Raw genomic sequence first — 15,869 nt, 5'->3', positions numbered from 1 at the left:
AATTTGTAAAAGAAATGCTATTGTTCTGCATTAAACCATGGTTTTTTTCTGACAATTTAAAAAAAACAGGGATTCTGGTGGGGGGTATTTGTTACTGGTTGTTGGCTGGGTTTTCGGTTTTTCTTCTCCCTATTCATTTTACATCTGACAGCAATTCTGTTACTGCCTTGAGCAGCTGAGCTATGTTGCATATAATTTTTTTTACTGTAGGCAAAAGGAAGGAACTGCTGCTAATAATTTTTGCTTTAACAGGATGGGAAAACAGCAGAAGATCTTGCCAGAGCAGAGCACCATGAACATGTCGCGAGTCTGCTTGCAAGACTTAAAAAGGTTAGGAATGCATGAATTTTATCGCAGTTTTTCATGGGTTTTAAAATAATAAGAGTTTGACCATGGGAAATCATATGGTAAGATATTCATCAAAGCCATCAAAAAAGCTGTTTCAGAAATCCCTATTGGAATGGCTTCTCTTTATGTGCCTATTAGCAAAAATAGCTAGTGTATGCCATGGATTTCTTATCCTGTCTCTGACAGTGCCTAACAAAGCATCTAAGGTGTTTAGAAGAAACTGGAAAATAAACTAGTAAGGATTAGCACATGCCACAAGAATACTTTTTTTCTCCACAATGGCTGGTTTAGTTAGATTAGGGTTATGAAGTATGAGGAGTTTGTGCCCCTTCTGGAAATTCTTAGTGCCATATGGAAGAACTGCATAAGTTCTCAGTGTCTTCCTTTAATTCTGCGATTTCAGTATCTCGGAATCCTGGAACAACTAGAACACAAACTGACTTGGGTTTGTTGTAAGGCAGTTAGTCTGACACATGTGATACTCATTGATTATTCTGGATAGGCAGCATGACTCATGCCATGAAGGTTCAGGAACCACTTGCTTGGAGATTACAGGCGAGAGCCAGACCAATTAAAACAATTCTGATTTAATTATGCTGATGGCTCTGTGGAAAACTGAAATGAATGACCATTTCAGAACAGCAATAGAGTATGGTGTGTACAGCGCATCACCAAGGTGAAAGTAGAATCATGTCACTTACCTACCAGTAGATTTATACTTGCTAGGATTGTAAAATATATCAGTGAAGATGTCAGAAAGTGCCAAAGATCAGGCTTCCCTTGCAGTTATGGCTTTTGCAAATGTTTGTCCCAACAGGATCCTTTTTACGTAGTGTTATCCCCTCACCGATCCCTTGCCTGTGTCTGCGTGCAGGTGGATAGACGTGTTTTAGCCATCATGTAAATATGGAACTAATACAAGTTGACCTAGAACAAAAGGGAGAGGGTCAGACAGATCTCTTGTGAAAGAGGTGTTAATACCTGTAACGTAACTCATTTCTCAATAGCAGAGTATTCTTAATTGTTGAAGGCCTGCCTGTACATATGGGGAAAATGTACAATAATTATATACTTCATCAAAGTGTACTTTCAACAGAGAATCTGATCAATTGAAATTAATAGATTACACCAAACCAATGAAAATATCCTAGTACTACTCAAAATGGTCAGTATCACCTAGAACAGCTCATACCTGACTCTTGTTTTATTTTTAGTGCCTATGGAGGGTTTTGTCCCTAACAGGACACACATGAAGAACCTACTGTCATAGTCACTGTTGCAGAGGATTCAGTATATTAACTGTAAAGGAGTGCAGTAGTTGCACTGTGACTAACTAACTTCTAAAATGCCTGTTAGCAAGGAATAAACTAAATTATACTTGCTATTTCTGCCAGCTTTCTCATCTTAGAATTTTGAGGGGCTGTAGGTGCTTATTTAATGACTCATTCTACATGTTGAACTTAATGAAGAACAATAGAGCCTCTCTCTGAGTTCCAAATGGGGGAATGAAGGAAAGAAAGACCAAGGTAGTCTTGCCCTTCCACCTTTCTCCTATCTCCCTGTTTCCGTAAAACAGGTCTGTTTGTAGTGAGACACACTTGATAGTTTCCTGTCATACACTGCATCCAGTTGTTGAGTTAGTTTCTCAAGCTCAGCTTGTGTGGGAAGTAGAGCATCCATGGCTGATTGCCTCTTGCTGGGCAAAGAGAAAATACAGCTGTGATTTGTTCATTCCCGACGCCAGCAGGTCAGAAAGAGTGTCTTTCAGATACTGAAAGACAAGATACAGAGGGGCAGTGGAGGGGCTCAAAGTGGAAAGCTCTTCTGTAGGAGATGTGGTTGCATTTCAGGAAGGCCTGTGTAGGAGGATGAGGTTGCAGCTGTAGAAGAGACAGCAAGTGCACACAGGACAAACTGAGAGAATAATCAAGAAGGAAGTCAGATCTTTTGAGCCTTGGGAGGGAAACCAGTCTGGAGGATGTACATTGCAATAAAGGGGTAGAAAAATGGAAGATGAATAGTATGCAGGAGGTCTTTTGAGGTAAAGAAGAGTAAGTGTGTGGAGAAAGGGGAGCTAAGAGTGGTCTGGGAAAACAAGTATTTACCTGGCAAAGAGCTGAGGTGGAAATAAACAGAGAACTGGGCAGGGGGATGAAGGAGAGGGAAGAGGAGAATTCTTCCAGATATGAGAAGTACAGAAAAAGTCGATGTATTGAAGTGGGGAAATGTTCATCAAGTTCGCATTGCTCAGGTGGTGGCTATCACTACAAAATTCTTCAGTGCTGCTTGTGTATTATATAAGATTATGGGTATCGGTTATGCTACTGAGACTGACAGCTAAGGAGAGCAGGTAATGAAAGAGGCTAGTTTTTCCTGCTTTGCCCTCTCCATCAGAGGTCAAAATGATGCCTTTCATTGATGTTGAGCCTGAAGTCATGTTTGATTTTCATGAAGACTCAGGGTGGCTCTTGAAAGCAAGCAGTCAGCTGTGCCATGTCTGCCTATCCCTGTGCTTCTGCCAGCAGCTGATCACTCGCATGATGAAGAGATGGAGGAACTGAGCCAGATGAACACCAGCCTGGCAAGAAAGCATTATCTAGACCCTGCGTTTTGAGTTTGTTGGGAGGCAGAAGTTCTCTGTTGCATGCTCTGATTTCTTCTTTATGTTGAATTTTAGGATACACATCGGGGGCTTTTTATCCAGCAGCTGCGGCACACACAGAATCCACAGCCCCGGATCAAGCTGAAGTTGTTTGGATACTCTGGTTCTGGGAAAACAACCCTTGTGGAGTCTCTCAAGTGTGGCCTGTTACGAAGCTTTTTCCGAAGACGTAGGCCTAGGCTCTCCTCCGCAAACTCAACCAGATTCCCTCCATCTCCTTTGTCTTCCAAACCTTCAGGTATGGCTTTGAAGCTGTGACATTTGAACAAAATACCATCTTCCTCTTAGTCTGTGTAGCTTCTAAGGAAGAGCTGTGGGCTGCGCTGTGAAAGACAGGACAGGCTAAGAATGTAAGACAAATTGTTTATTATGAAAAGAGTTTTGGTTAAGGGCTTGTGTTGCTCTCCCAGGAAACCAAAGCAAAGTGTAGAGGATATTGACTTCTCTGTGCACAGACTTGTAACGAAAGAGGAGCAGCAGGGGTGGAGGGTGCAGGACTAGTTGTTTGCTTATTCATGCATAATGAATATGGAGGGTGGACAGGACTTGTGAACACTGGTGTTTATTTTTCATAAAGGTTACAAATGCCAGTGTCATGACCAAATTCCAGCATCATGGCTGGGGAGGTTATGTCTTCTCAGCCTTTTTAGTTCAGTGGCTTCAATAAAGTCAGTGCAAAATTGGAACAGTTGTTGCATCTTTATGCAATCTTTAAGTAATAACAGAGGATTCAGAACTGCCTCTGATGCCTTGGAGTGCTTTTTCATAAAATACAGTAGTGCACTAGCTCAGTTAGAGGTGTCTAAAATTGTCTCCAAACAAGGTGAAAATGGAGGTTTTCTAACTCAAGTAAAAGTGTATAAATTATACTGAAACTTTGGCCATGTGGCACCAGTTAGCCTGTGTGAAGTGGGAAGTGCTGCAGGGTGTGGAGGAACCAGCTAGGTTTACACTTCAGCATGTGCCCAGCTTTGGAAGAACCAACAGTTGTGGCAGAAGAGCACTGAAAAACCTAGGCAATTATTGGACCAGGTCCCTTTCTAACACTGAGAGGCTGTACAGTGTGTACAAGCTAAGCAGACGCTTGGAAGAGCTCAAGTTTAGATTGGCTTAGTAAGAGAAGGTACCTGGCACAGAGGTTGTGACTGCATTTGCTGTTTACTTAACCCAAGGGGTTTGCATCTGTGACAAAAGAATAAAGGAAATGATTAAATGAATCCACCAGAAGTTCTTGGTATAGTTAAATTACTGTGTCATGCGAGGGCAGGTAAGTCACTCAAGGAATATCAGTTCCTGGAGCCATTGCAAGAAGGTCTTGACTGAAGACAGGTTTGTTGTTTTTTTTTTTTTTTTTATGTTGATTGGTACCAGAAACAGAGAGTAGGTGTTATGGGCTCTCACCATCATAAAATCAGACAAGATTGCCAGTCACACTGGCAAATTGTTGTGGGAAAAAGTGGTGAATTTGAAACACTTGAAAATAGCTTACCTAGATATAAAGCCAGAAAGTTCTGCAGTGCTGTACACACTAGAAACTTGTGCAGTTCTATGCAAACAAAACCTACTACAGTGATGTTTGAAGTTCTGGTTTTTTCTTGTTTCAGTATCTGTTCTTTTGGATGAAAATCATTATCTGACATGTAAATAACGTTATGGATTGAGTGGCATAATCCGATAAACGTTTAAACCAGCACAATTTGGTCATGTGCGTGTCATGTGCTTAGGTTTGTTTAAATTCTGTAAAAATAAGTGTGTGAATTCACCATGTGTTTATTTACAAGAGCCAAAAGATTTAAATAGTAGAAAATCAAGCAGTAGAAGATGAAATGTGAAAGTATAGTCTTACAGCTGACGGGTATCTATATTAAAATGAGATACTAGAATTCAGCATTTAGTGGAGGAAAGAAATTATTACTTTCTCCACTAGATGGTGCAAGTCAATTAAAAAGCCTTTTTGTTTCTGATTTACTTTTGACAAATTCTTTATTATTAAAAGAATTTTGGTTAAGGGCTTGCATTGCTCTCCCAGGACTCAGTTGTTACACAGTGATTTTATCTCCTTACAGGAATCAACTAGATGAATATGTAGCATTTCCGTGCCAATAATAATAGAACATGCTATGAAACTGCAGCCCTTAGCTAAAAAAGCAGTATGTCTTTGTAATGTAAAACTTTAACCATTGAAACTCTTCATTCCCAAATAATTCTTTTTTTTTTTTCTGTGCTTCCCTGTGCTAAAGGGCAATAAGTGCTAAATGGGATCATTCTAATATTTTCTGTTTCATCATCCAGAATAAGGATGGAGTTACATATATTCACAGCTTGGTGGTCATCTCCTTCCTTTGAAGAGCAGTTTGGGGTTTTAATCAGCTTTTATGCCTTGCATACTTATTTTGAAGTGATCTGGTTGTGATTTTCACATGGTTTGTAATCTCATTTTCCTTTCCCTGACCCAGTTTCAGTAAGCATTACAAATCTTTATCCTGGTTGTGAGAATGTCAGCGTGAGAAGCCGTAGTATGATGTTTGAGCCAGGCCTGACCAAAGGGGTATTAGAAGCTTTGGTTGTACCTGCTCATCACTCTCCTTTCTCTGCTGATGACCAGTCCACCAAGGCCATTGACATTCAAAACGCATATTTGCATGGTAAGCAGAGCCCTGGGCTAGTGTGTCTCAATGCTGTGTTAATGCCATGTTGCTTGTTTTGAAAAATAAAAATGGGGGAAAAAAATTATGACTTGGTGTGGTAGCGACTGTGATTGAGAAGGCAACACTGCGGAGGTTTGGTTTGTTTAAACAGAAAGTAAATCTGCATGAAGTTCTGTCCCTGTAATGCATATAGTAATCACTTGTGTCAGATCATTATAGTGTCATATAGAAGTGACTTTGGAGTGTGTAAGTGGGGCAGGAGGGATTTGGGAAAAATAAGGGTGGGTTGGCAATCCTGCTGCTAGTGTGAAGGCTTCTTTACCTATATGTTATATATATGTCCTTTGGGGATTTTATCAGATTCCATCTGGTCTCATAGACCAAAGTGTCCTCACCATGTAAGTGGTTTCCAGCTGTATAAAGGACCTCGGATTCTCACCTCATGACAGGGTTGACACGTTTGGTGAGCCCTAGAGGTCACCAACCATGGTGAGTGGAGCTTCTGATGTCATTTTTTTTTTAAAGGAAACTAACTGCTCTGCAGTTGCAACCATTAGCAAGCAGTAAGAGAGGTCAGTCAGAGAAGTTGCCATAAGTGCATACATGGCTTTTGACTTTGAGGACCATATGAATTGTGCGTATACATCACCAGCCATACTAATCATTGTATAGCTGGTAAGATTTCTCCGAGTAGGATCCCTTCTTCACGAAGAAAAGGTTTTGCGTGCCTTAGTAGCTGTAGCTTTAAGGCTGCATTAGGATTAATTGAGATTGTATTTTGGAGAGAAAAACCTATTTGTGAATGCACTACATGCATGCTAGCACATGCGGTGACAAAACACTTGTCCTAGACGCTGAAGAGTTTGCCATGTAGCTGAAGCGTGTTCTTCGTCCAGCCAAATTTCCTCTTTCAGTGCAATTTGAAACCAAGTCAAATTCTGAGTGAAACAGTTGTGCAAAACACTGTCAGAGGGGTTTCTTCCCTTCCTGTGTGCTCTCTTGATATAGAATAGATGCGTGCCCATGGGTGAACTCTGAATAGCTGTAGTTGTAACAGTAGATCTAGGGTTTCAGGCTTCTTCCAGAAATTTGAGGTGTATCTTACTTAACATTTTTTTAAATAGAGGGTAGTACAATTGTGGCAGACTTCACCCTAACCAGGTGGTGTGTCATACAGCACAACACACTACTGCTTTTCTCACCTGAAGCTACGGGAGGTGGCAGAAAGAAGCACAGTGCTGTTGGAATCCTTAACATGGTGATTCCTCAGTCCTGACTTAACAAAATGATGTGAATAGTACAATTCTGTGAAGTACAGAGGCTTCTTTGAGAATGGTCGTCAGCTCTTTTTAATACTAGCAGTGGCAAGTTAAGAGGACAAATTGATAAAATTGTTAAGCTATTTGGGGTGAGCAGGAAAAGAATGGGAGCCGTCATTCTTGTTTTTGAAGGGAATTATGAGATCCATTGCTGTTGTGCAAGGCAAAGGCCAATCTAGTGTGTAAGGCTGCATGTGTTTAATACACAGGTGCTGCCATGTGGCATCCAGCTGAATGTCCTAGCGGAGGGAATATAAGAGAGGAACAGATTTTGAGGACCCAGCTTCTCAGCCTCTGAGACTGACTGAGACCTGTTCCCTTTGTTCATGATTGCATTTGCAGTCTTACTTTTTCACATGCATGCAGTTCATCTTTGTGAAAGTTTAAATCGGATTAACTCTTTTGTTTGTCTTTCCATGGATGAAAGATGCGATCTCTTCATTTGTTTGTCTGTTTTTCAGGAGTTGGTGATTTCAGCATCTGGGAATTCTCTGGGAATCCTGTGTACTTCTGCTGTTATGATTATTTTGCTGCAAATGATCCCACTGCAATTCACACAGTGCTTTTTAGTCTTGAGGAGCCTTATGAAATCCAGTTAAACCAAGTGACCTTTTGGCTCAGTTTCCTGAAATCGTTAGTCCCAGTTGAGGAGCCCATAGGTATGTTCTTCTGCCTGTTAATGAACTATTAGGGGACTGCAGAAAGAAGCTTCTTGTGTTTCTCTGCTACTTTGTACATCCTCTGTGTTGAGTACTGTTATGCATCTTCATCCCCATGTACTGAAACAAACTTTACAAAAGGTTTCTCACAGAAAGGGATTTTTATCTGCAACAAGCCTGAAGTACATGCCACATAGTCCATTGAAAAAGGGTCACAAGGTACAGTGCAGCCACTTGTGGCCCTGGGACTTATATCTGTAAATTCATCTATCCGTAAATAATTGCAGATGAAATTTTAGATCAGATAAGATGCACAAAAAAGTATTTCAAAGGGTTGGAAGCATATAAAAACAGTTTTAGAGGCATGGCTTAAATTCTACTTTTACCTACCACCATTAAGAATGTTTCCAGCATAAATTAGTCTTGTCAGTGAGAGCAGGACAGAATGACATTGTGGAGTGGTGTTACCTCTCAGTATCTGCAACTTTGACATGTTTAACTAGAGTTGCATTTGAACTTCAAATATGTTCATCTTTTGGTGTGTCAGGGTGTACAGATACCAGTATTTTTAGTAAATTTCATTTTACATGGTATTAGACCTTGCACAAGTTTTAAGTAAGTTTACTTGTTCTATATTCAAGCCTTCTAACAAATTGAAAGTTACCTGGCAGTCAAACAAATAACTTTTGTTTGTTCTAAAAATATCTGTAGGTCTGGGTATATTTAACATATAGTTTGTTTTTGTTGTAGCTGAGCATTGGTCTGCTAACTGTGATAGTTTTCTGGATGAAACAAGCTGTGGTATGGGTCTTGGTTCTATGAGCTGAAATGTTATTCCAGCCAGTGGATCTAAGTCAGCATTCATGAATATTTATAACACTGCTAGGGACTCACCAGACAAGCATATTAAATACCTACATAGTGCAAAGATTATTCCCCCTCTCTTTCTGTGTTCTCCTCGATTCTGTATGCATTATCTCAGCCAGATAATGATGATCCAAGGCAGACTCTCAGTTCAGGCATCTGCATGACTTTTATTTTCCATTTTGGATATAGTCACAAGGTTGACAATATGAGCATTTGCCTCTAACCAATGTGAAGTTACTTCTGAAAGTAAAAGCTCAGAAATTTACAGAAAAGTATCAAAGCTGACTAATACCATTCATTTGTAATTGTTGAAAGCTTTCCATGGCTCCTCAGTCTAGCGAGGAAACATAGTGTTCGGTTTGACTCAGTTAGGACATGTGTTAATCATTTATTCTTGCTCATCTAATATCAGTATTGTTTAGCTACTTCATTTAAATCCGTGTTTACAGTAGTCAGCTCATTTTGAGTACCCATGCATTTTTGTATTCTAAGTCTCTCAAGTAATATGTAGTAACTGATGTTAGCAGAACACTTAAACTTTTTGGCATACAGTTACTTAGTCCTTCGGCTGCCAAAAAAAAATACAAAATACTTACCTTGAGGTGCTATGCAGAGATTTGGGGAAATGTGGCTTTTTATAAAAGAATCAAGATTCTGTAGCTCTTAGCTGATGAAAACTGAGCAGTGATGTAAGCATATTTATCGTATGTGAAGTTTTTTTTCAGATAGAACGGCAAGATTGCATGTACTGTCTTTTTTTAAAAGAGTCTCATAATGTGTCCTATCTTCTGGAAGACAGTTTGAGAAAAGATTGAAAATTCTGTGTTCATTCCATCACCGCATTCATGCCATTTGTGTCTTTCTTTCTTTCTCATTCTTCTTCATGGTTTCTGCCAGGCTTTCCTACTTAACTCTCACTTAAGTGAGAGGTCATTGTTTGTGTAAGTACTGCAAAATAGCATTCATACCAGCATATGAATGTTGTAGATATTTTTATGTTTTACTTATAATCCTCTACTCTGCGCCTTTATTATTAAGGGCCTTCCAAAGATTATGAGAAACCCTTTCAAGAAGCTGTTATTTTTAATTACTTTTCCCCAGTGTCATAGTTTGTAGCTAATGTATATGTATGTATATCTCATTAGTGTTATGGATTAATGTTTGTGTTAATAAAATCATGTACTGTCAGTGCATCTGATGGCATTCAAAGAGTCTCACTATTCAAACTGGATGTTATATAAATAATCTTATAGGCAGATAACAGCCAGAGCACCAGCTGTGTAAGCTCTGTATTGGCTGTGCTTGGAGTTGGTGATTGATACTACAGTAAAATTGATCTGAGGAATGTAAAACCACTTTCCTGGCTCAGCAGGACAGCCATCTCCATAGGCGTGATTGACAATGAGGACATGCTCTTGTTTCTCTTCCTAGCATTTGGTGGAAAGCTGAAAAGTCCCCTGCGTGTTGTTTTGGTTGCCACACACGCTGACATAGTGAATCTTCCACGGCCTGCTGGGGGAGAGTTTTGGTATGACAAAGATATGTCGCTGTTGAAAGAAATCAGGAACAGGTAAGTGGGGAGTGTATTTATATGTAGTGTTTAAACATGTCAGTTTGTAAAGAAAAAGGAATATTGGCCAAGAAGGCCAATGGCATCCTGGGGTGCATTAGAAAGGGTGTGGTTAGTCGGTCAAGAGAGGTTCTCCTCCCCCTCTATTCTGCATTGGTGAGGCCACATCTGGAATATTGTGTCCAGTTCTGGGCACCTCAGTTCAGGAGGGACAGGGAACTGCTGGAGAGAGTCCAGCGAAGGGCTACAAAGATGATTAAGGGAGTGGAGCATGTCCCTTATGAGGAAAGGCTGAGGGAGCTGGGTCTCTTTAGCCTGGAGACAAGGAGACTGAGGGGTGATCTCATCAATGTTTATGAGTATGTAAGGGGTGAGTGTCAGGAAAATGGAATTAAGCTTTTTTCAGTGTTGACCTGTGATAGGACAAGGGGTAATGGGTGCAAATTGGAGCATAGGAGGTTCAAGGTGAATATCAGGAAAAATTTTTTCACTGTGAGGGTGACAGAGCACTGGAACAGGCTGCCCAGAGAGGTTGTGGAGTCTCCTTCACTGGAGTCATTCAAAACCCACCTGGACGCCTTCCTGTGTGATGTACTCTAGGTGACCCTGCTCTGGCAGGGGGTTTGGACTAGATGATCTTTCGAGGTCCCTTCCAATCCTTATGATTCTATGATATGTAAGAGGGTTTTATGTGGCTTAAGCTTTGTGATACTATGATATTTTGAGTTTGTCGAGGAAGCTTATATTGTGCAAAAACTGAAACATTTACCAATATTACAGTGAATGAGCTACCTTAAGTGAGCTAAAGTGAGACAAGTGGTGCAAAAGTGAATTGAGGCTTAGGAAGTCTCACCCTGTAAACACTGGGGTATATCCAAAGGCCAGTATCAGTCATCTCTCTGACCTCTTGCTACTCGGGTTTTGTACCAGTCTCAGAAAAGTGGGCAGTTCTCAGCTACAAACTCTGAGTGCAAAAGACAAAGTTTTACAGGAGGGCGACCCTTTCCTCTGAACTGATTTAGGATGGGTAGGGAAAAAACTTAAACTGGACTTGGAGGTTGTCCCTACATAGTTCGTGAAGACCTGAACATTATAGAGTCACACAAGTGACAAGGTGATCCAAGAAGTTGGTCCTTAGAAGTTAGGGAAATTTCTATCCTCCAACAAATGTTTGGAGAGCACACCAGTTGTATATGGGAATGGGGAATTTTTCACAAACTTACTATTACATAAAGTGGCAATATCTTATAGTCACAGCAAGCATGTAATTGAGTAACACGTGGTATAGGGAACCATCCTGAACTGTAAGCATAGACACTTGACTGGACTGTACAAGAAACAAATGTAGGAATTCCACCACAACAGTGGCAGGGCAGTGTCTTAATTAACTGAAATGAACCAACAGAAAATATCTTTGCCTAATCTTTGGATTTTGAATCCTTTTAAATGCAAATTAGACCAGAGCTAGTAAAACAAGTATGCGCGATTCAAAAGTCAAAAGGAAGCAAGAAAGAGCTGGTGTCAGTAGCAATGACAACTGAACTGTTTAAAGTGGGAATAAAACAGCAAATACAAAGACCTTAAAAATAACTAATTCCTGCTATCCCTTCTCTAGTAAAATGTTTACGTTTGTAAGTACAAGTCCTTTGCAGTTGTAATTTTCTTACACATCTTCAGCCTTCTTCCTTAGGAAGTGCAACAATTTTCTCTTAATATCTGTCTTTATTTTCAAGAATATTGGAGAGCAGCTACACTGTCTGACTGACTGTGCTTATAAAATACCTTCACGTAATCAGTACTTGAAGTTTTTCATTGTGCCTTGAAGAAAAATAACTCTTGTGTAACTTAAGACTCAAGTATAACTGTCTTAAGAAATAAAACTGGATTTGGGTCTAAAGATAATTGCTTGCTTTTTCCCTTTTAGGTTTGGAAATGATCTGCATATTTCAGACAAGTTATTTGTCATGGATGCTGGAGCATCTGGGTCTAAAGATATGAAGCTTCTCCGAAATCACCTGCAAGAAATAAGAAGCCAGATAATTTCTGTAAGTATTGTCTAATGGCCTGGGTTGGGACAGCCAAAATGTGAAAATCGTGTGTAATAATTAACTGTAAATTTAGTACTTACATTATGAAATTTTAAAAAATGTGTGCTGTTCTAATTTTTTAGCAGCATGCATGACAGGCCTGGTGATAAACAAACTCCTGACACCAGACTCAGTCAGCGTTTTCAGCATTTTAGGTGTTCTTTACAGGTCACCAAAATGATCTCTCCTGAAAGGAAATTATTTGAGACTTTCAGTTCAAAATTATAGTTTCGTATTTTGAATAGACAGTGATTTGATTCCAGTGTTGATCCTTTTTTCTTAAATTGTTTTTAATCTTTTTCCATCATCATACTACTGCATAAAAACAGGTGATATTTCAGGCAAATACATTTTTTGTAAAAAAAGAAAATAAATAAGAAAACCAAATGCCAAAATAGAACATTTTGCTCAACTGTTAAAAAGATAATTTCCAATTTAGATATGTGAACTGAATATGCATTAACATTTTATCACACTTTTTTTGTAGAAAAATATGTGCTTGGAGTTGTATGAGTATGTGTAGGTACATGTATATGAGACTAAAGGTAAAAGACCATGGTTTTATATTTCCATCATGAATGCACAGAGACTTCCATATTGAGGGTGTCTAAGTCAAGTTATGCAGCCTGTGCTAAACGGATTCAAATTTCTTCATACCAAACAAAGGTCCTCTTACCTCAATGACATACCAACAAGACTTTCTGCAGCTACTTCTGATAGCTATTTTTTATAAAATGAATAAAAAGTTCATGTATTAGTGAGTTAATTTTGTAGATTGAGGGAAGTGTTTTGGTTTATGCAAAATTCAGCCTGTTTTGCATTCCAAATGATCTCTTGATATAGTAAACTTTTCTTCTCTGACAAAACTTTATTGTAGCCATGGTCATTAGCTTGAAATCTGGAGGGCTTTGCTGCCTACAAAATGTGTGCTATGGCTTGAGAGCACAGGATGAAGGCATCAGTGATGTCCAAGACAATCAACAGATAGAAGTACCATCTTTACTTCTTACCTAGTATCCTGCTGTCTCACCTGTTGAAGTCGTTGGTTCTGTGCAGATATTGACGAGTTCAGATTTTAGTTAAGCGTTTCTGAAATAAAATTTGCTTTCAGACGCATGAAGGCAATAAATACATTTTGAAGTCACTGTTTCATGTGGTCAGCACGTTTAACAGTTCAGGACTATAGAAAACAAACCTTGTTCCACATATCAGGATTCTTTTTGTAATCATGGTGACGACTGGAAAGTTTGCTTATTTTAGGAAAAAAAAAGTGATTCTGGAATTGACTTCATTAAGAAAAGGTAGAACTTAGGTCAAATGCATGCCAGGTGGAAGAGTAAGGGCTCATCACAAGAGGAATTCTTTAGATGAGAATGTACTTAACGAACACATTACATCACATAACCTCCATTTAAAAAAAACCAACCAAAACCAACAGCAGTAGTACTGTTATTCTTAGCAGAGTAAAATTACAAATGGATCTTTTCTGTGCTTTTGTAAGACTTGCCCACCTATGACTCATCTGTGTGAAAAAATAATCTCCACACTGCCTTCCTGGAGAAAAATGAATGGACCCAACCAGCTGATGTCCTTGCAGCAGTTTGTATACGATGTACAGGAACAGCTCAATCCTCTAGCAAGTGAAGATGACCTACGGCATATTGCACAGCAGTTGCACAGCATCGGAGAAGTAAGTGGCTTTATCTAAATTGCATCTCTTTATTAGCAAGGTGCTGCTCTGATGGACATCTACTTGAATCTCATTAAGCAATATTCTGTAGTTAGCTTTTTTTTTCCTCCTCTCTCTTAAGACATCCTACGACGCAGAGACTCAGTTCTCCGCTCTGTTCTCAATACCTCCAAGGAATTAAAATGCGCCGCTTGTTTTAATTCTGTCAGCAGTGTTGGTTAAATCATTGGGTCAGTAAGTTAGGAAGGAGAGAAGGTGGGGTATCGTCTTCTACTTCACAAGGTGCAAATAGTAACTCTCCTGTTTATGATCAGATTAACATTATGCAGAGTGAAACTGTCCAAGATGTTGTGCTTCTGGATCCTCGCTGGCTCTGTTCAAACGTCCTTGGAAGAATCCTGTCAGTGGAGAACCCAAAAGCCCTCCATCACTATAGAGGTCGGTACACCCTAGAGGACATCCAGCGTCTGGTGACAGATAGCGATGTGGAAGAACTGATACAGATTTTGGATGCCATGGATATTTGTGCAAGGGACCTCAGCAGTGGGGCTATGGTGGATATTCCTGCTCTCATAAAGACTGACAGTCTCCACAGATCTTGGACAGATGAGGAGGATGAGGTGCTGATTTATGGTGGTGTTAGAATTGTTCCTGTGGAACATCTTACCCCGTTTCCTTGTGGAATTTTTCATAAAGTTCAGGTGAATCTCTGCAGGTGGATTCATCAGCAAAGCACAGAGGGAGAAGCTGATATACGTCTGTGGGTAAATGGATCAAAGATTATGAATCGTGGAGCTGAGCTTTTAGTGCTGCTGGTCAACCATGGTCAGGGTATAGAGGTTCAAGTTAGAGGACTGGAAACAGAGAAGATCAAGTGCTGTTTACTTTTGGATTCTGTATGCAGCACCATTGATAACTTAATGGCCACAACCTTACCAGGCCTTCTGACTGGGAAATACTACCTTAGTCCTCAGCAGCTGAGGGAGCATCATGAACCAGTAATGGTCTACCAACCTAGAGACTTTTTCCGTGCACAGAGTCAGAAGGAGACATCACTAACTAACACTATGGGGGGATACAAAGAGAGTTTTAGCAGTATTCTGTGTTTTGGCTGTCTTGATGTCTACTCCCAGGGAAGCCTAGGAATGGATATTCATGTTTCTGATCTGAATCTGCTTACCAGGAGAAAACTAAGTCGCCTTTTGGATCCACCCGATCCTATGGGCAAAGATTGGTGCCTTCTGGCCATGAACCTGGGCCTCCCCGATCTCGTTGCAAAGTACAATACAAATAATGGAACACAAAATGACTTTATCTCAAGCCCAGTCCATGCCCTTCTGCAGGAGTGGAGTAATGCTCCTGACAGCACTGTAGGTATCCTAATGTCTAAACTGAGGGAGTTAGGTCGCAGGGATGCAGCAGACTTTTTAGTGAAGGCATCTTCTGTGTTCAAAATAAATTTAGATGCTAATGGTCAAGAGGCTTACGCTTCGAGCTGCAACAGTGGCACGTCTTACAACTCCATTAGCTCCGTGGTGTCTCGGTAAGAGCAGGCGTGCCGCACAGACGTCTTCCCAAACCACAGAAGGCATAAGTCATGCAGCACAGGATGTCTGTGCATTTCCATTTTTGAGGTTTTACATCAAAGGATCTTTGTCCTTCTCCCGCACCACCTTTCTGTGCATAGAATTCCTGTTTCTAACTGTGAATCGTTGCTTTTTATCTATTAAAAGGCTGGTATACTTCTGGTGTTCTAAAATTATTCCTTATACGTAATGTGCTGCTTAATACTGCCATTTTAACTGGAAAGTCTTAACTTTTGGATTACGTACTGCAACTGTTTTATAAAATATTTCCAAATCTCCCCATAAAAAGTAGGGGGAGAGGAATAGCACATATTACCTGAAGCGTGTATTTCTTACACCCATTTTTCTTCTTTTCATCGTGTCCTCTGCTTAACTTTTTTTTTTTTTTTTTAATATTTGTAAGGAGAGAAATCCACCATTTGTGGTCAGTCTG

General features: G+C 39.9%; 1 protein-coding gene across 1 annotated transcript; it reads left to right on the top strand.

Annotated features, from left to right (window-relative positions):
• Positions 1-252: 252 nt before the first annotated feature.
• On the top strand, positions 253-15,397 carry LOC103775399 (death-associated protein kinase 1; the record flags this gene model as incomplete). The annotated part of the gene is made up of 8 exons (XM_008942848.1): positions 253-330; positions 3,026-3,248; positions 5,467-5,655; positions 7,439-7,636; positions 9,935-10,073; positions 11,998-12,118; positions 13,662-13,850; positions 14,165-15,397. Coding segments are annotated over 8 exons (2,370 nt in total), but the record flags the coding sequence as incomplete, so codon positions are not given.
• Between the last annotated feature and the right edge of the window lie 472 nt (positions 15,398-15,869).

Source organism: Merops nubicus, unplaced genomic scaffold (assembly GCF_000691845.1).
Source record: "Merops nubicus isolate BGI_N331 unplaced genomic scaffold, ASM69184v1 scaffold49196, whole genome shotgun sequence".
NCBI lineage: Eukaryota > Metazoa > Chordata > Aves > Coraciiformes > Meropidae > Merops > Merops nubicus.
The sequence above is the reverse complement of the archived record's forward strand: the minus strand, read 5'-3'. Positions and strand labels throughout refer to the sequence as shown.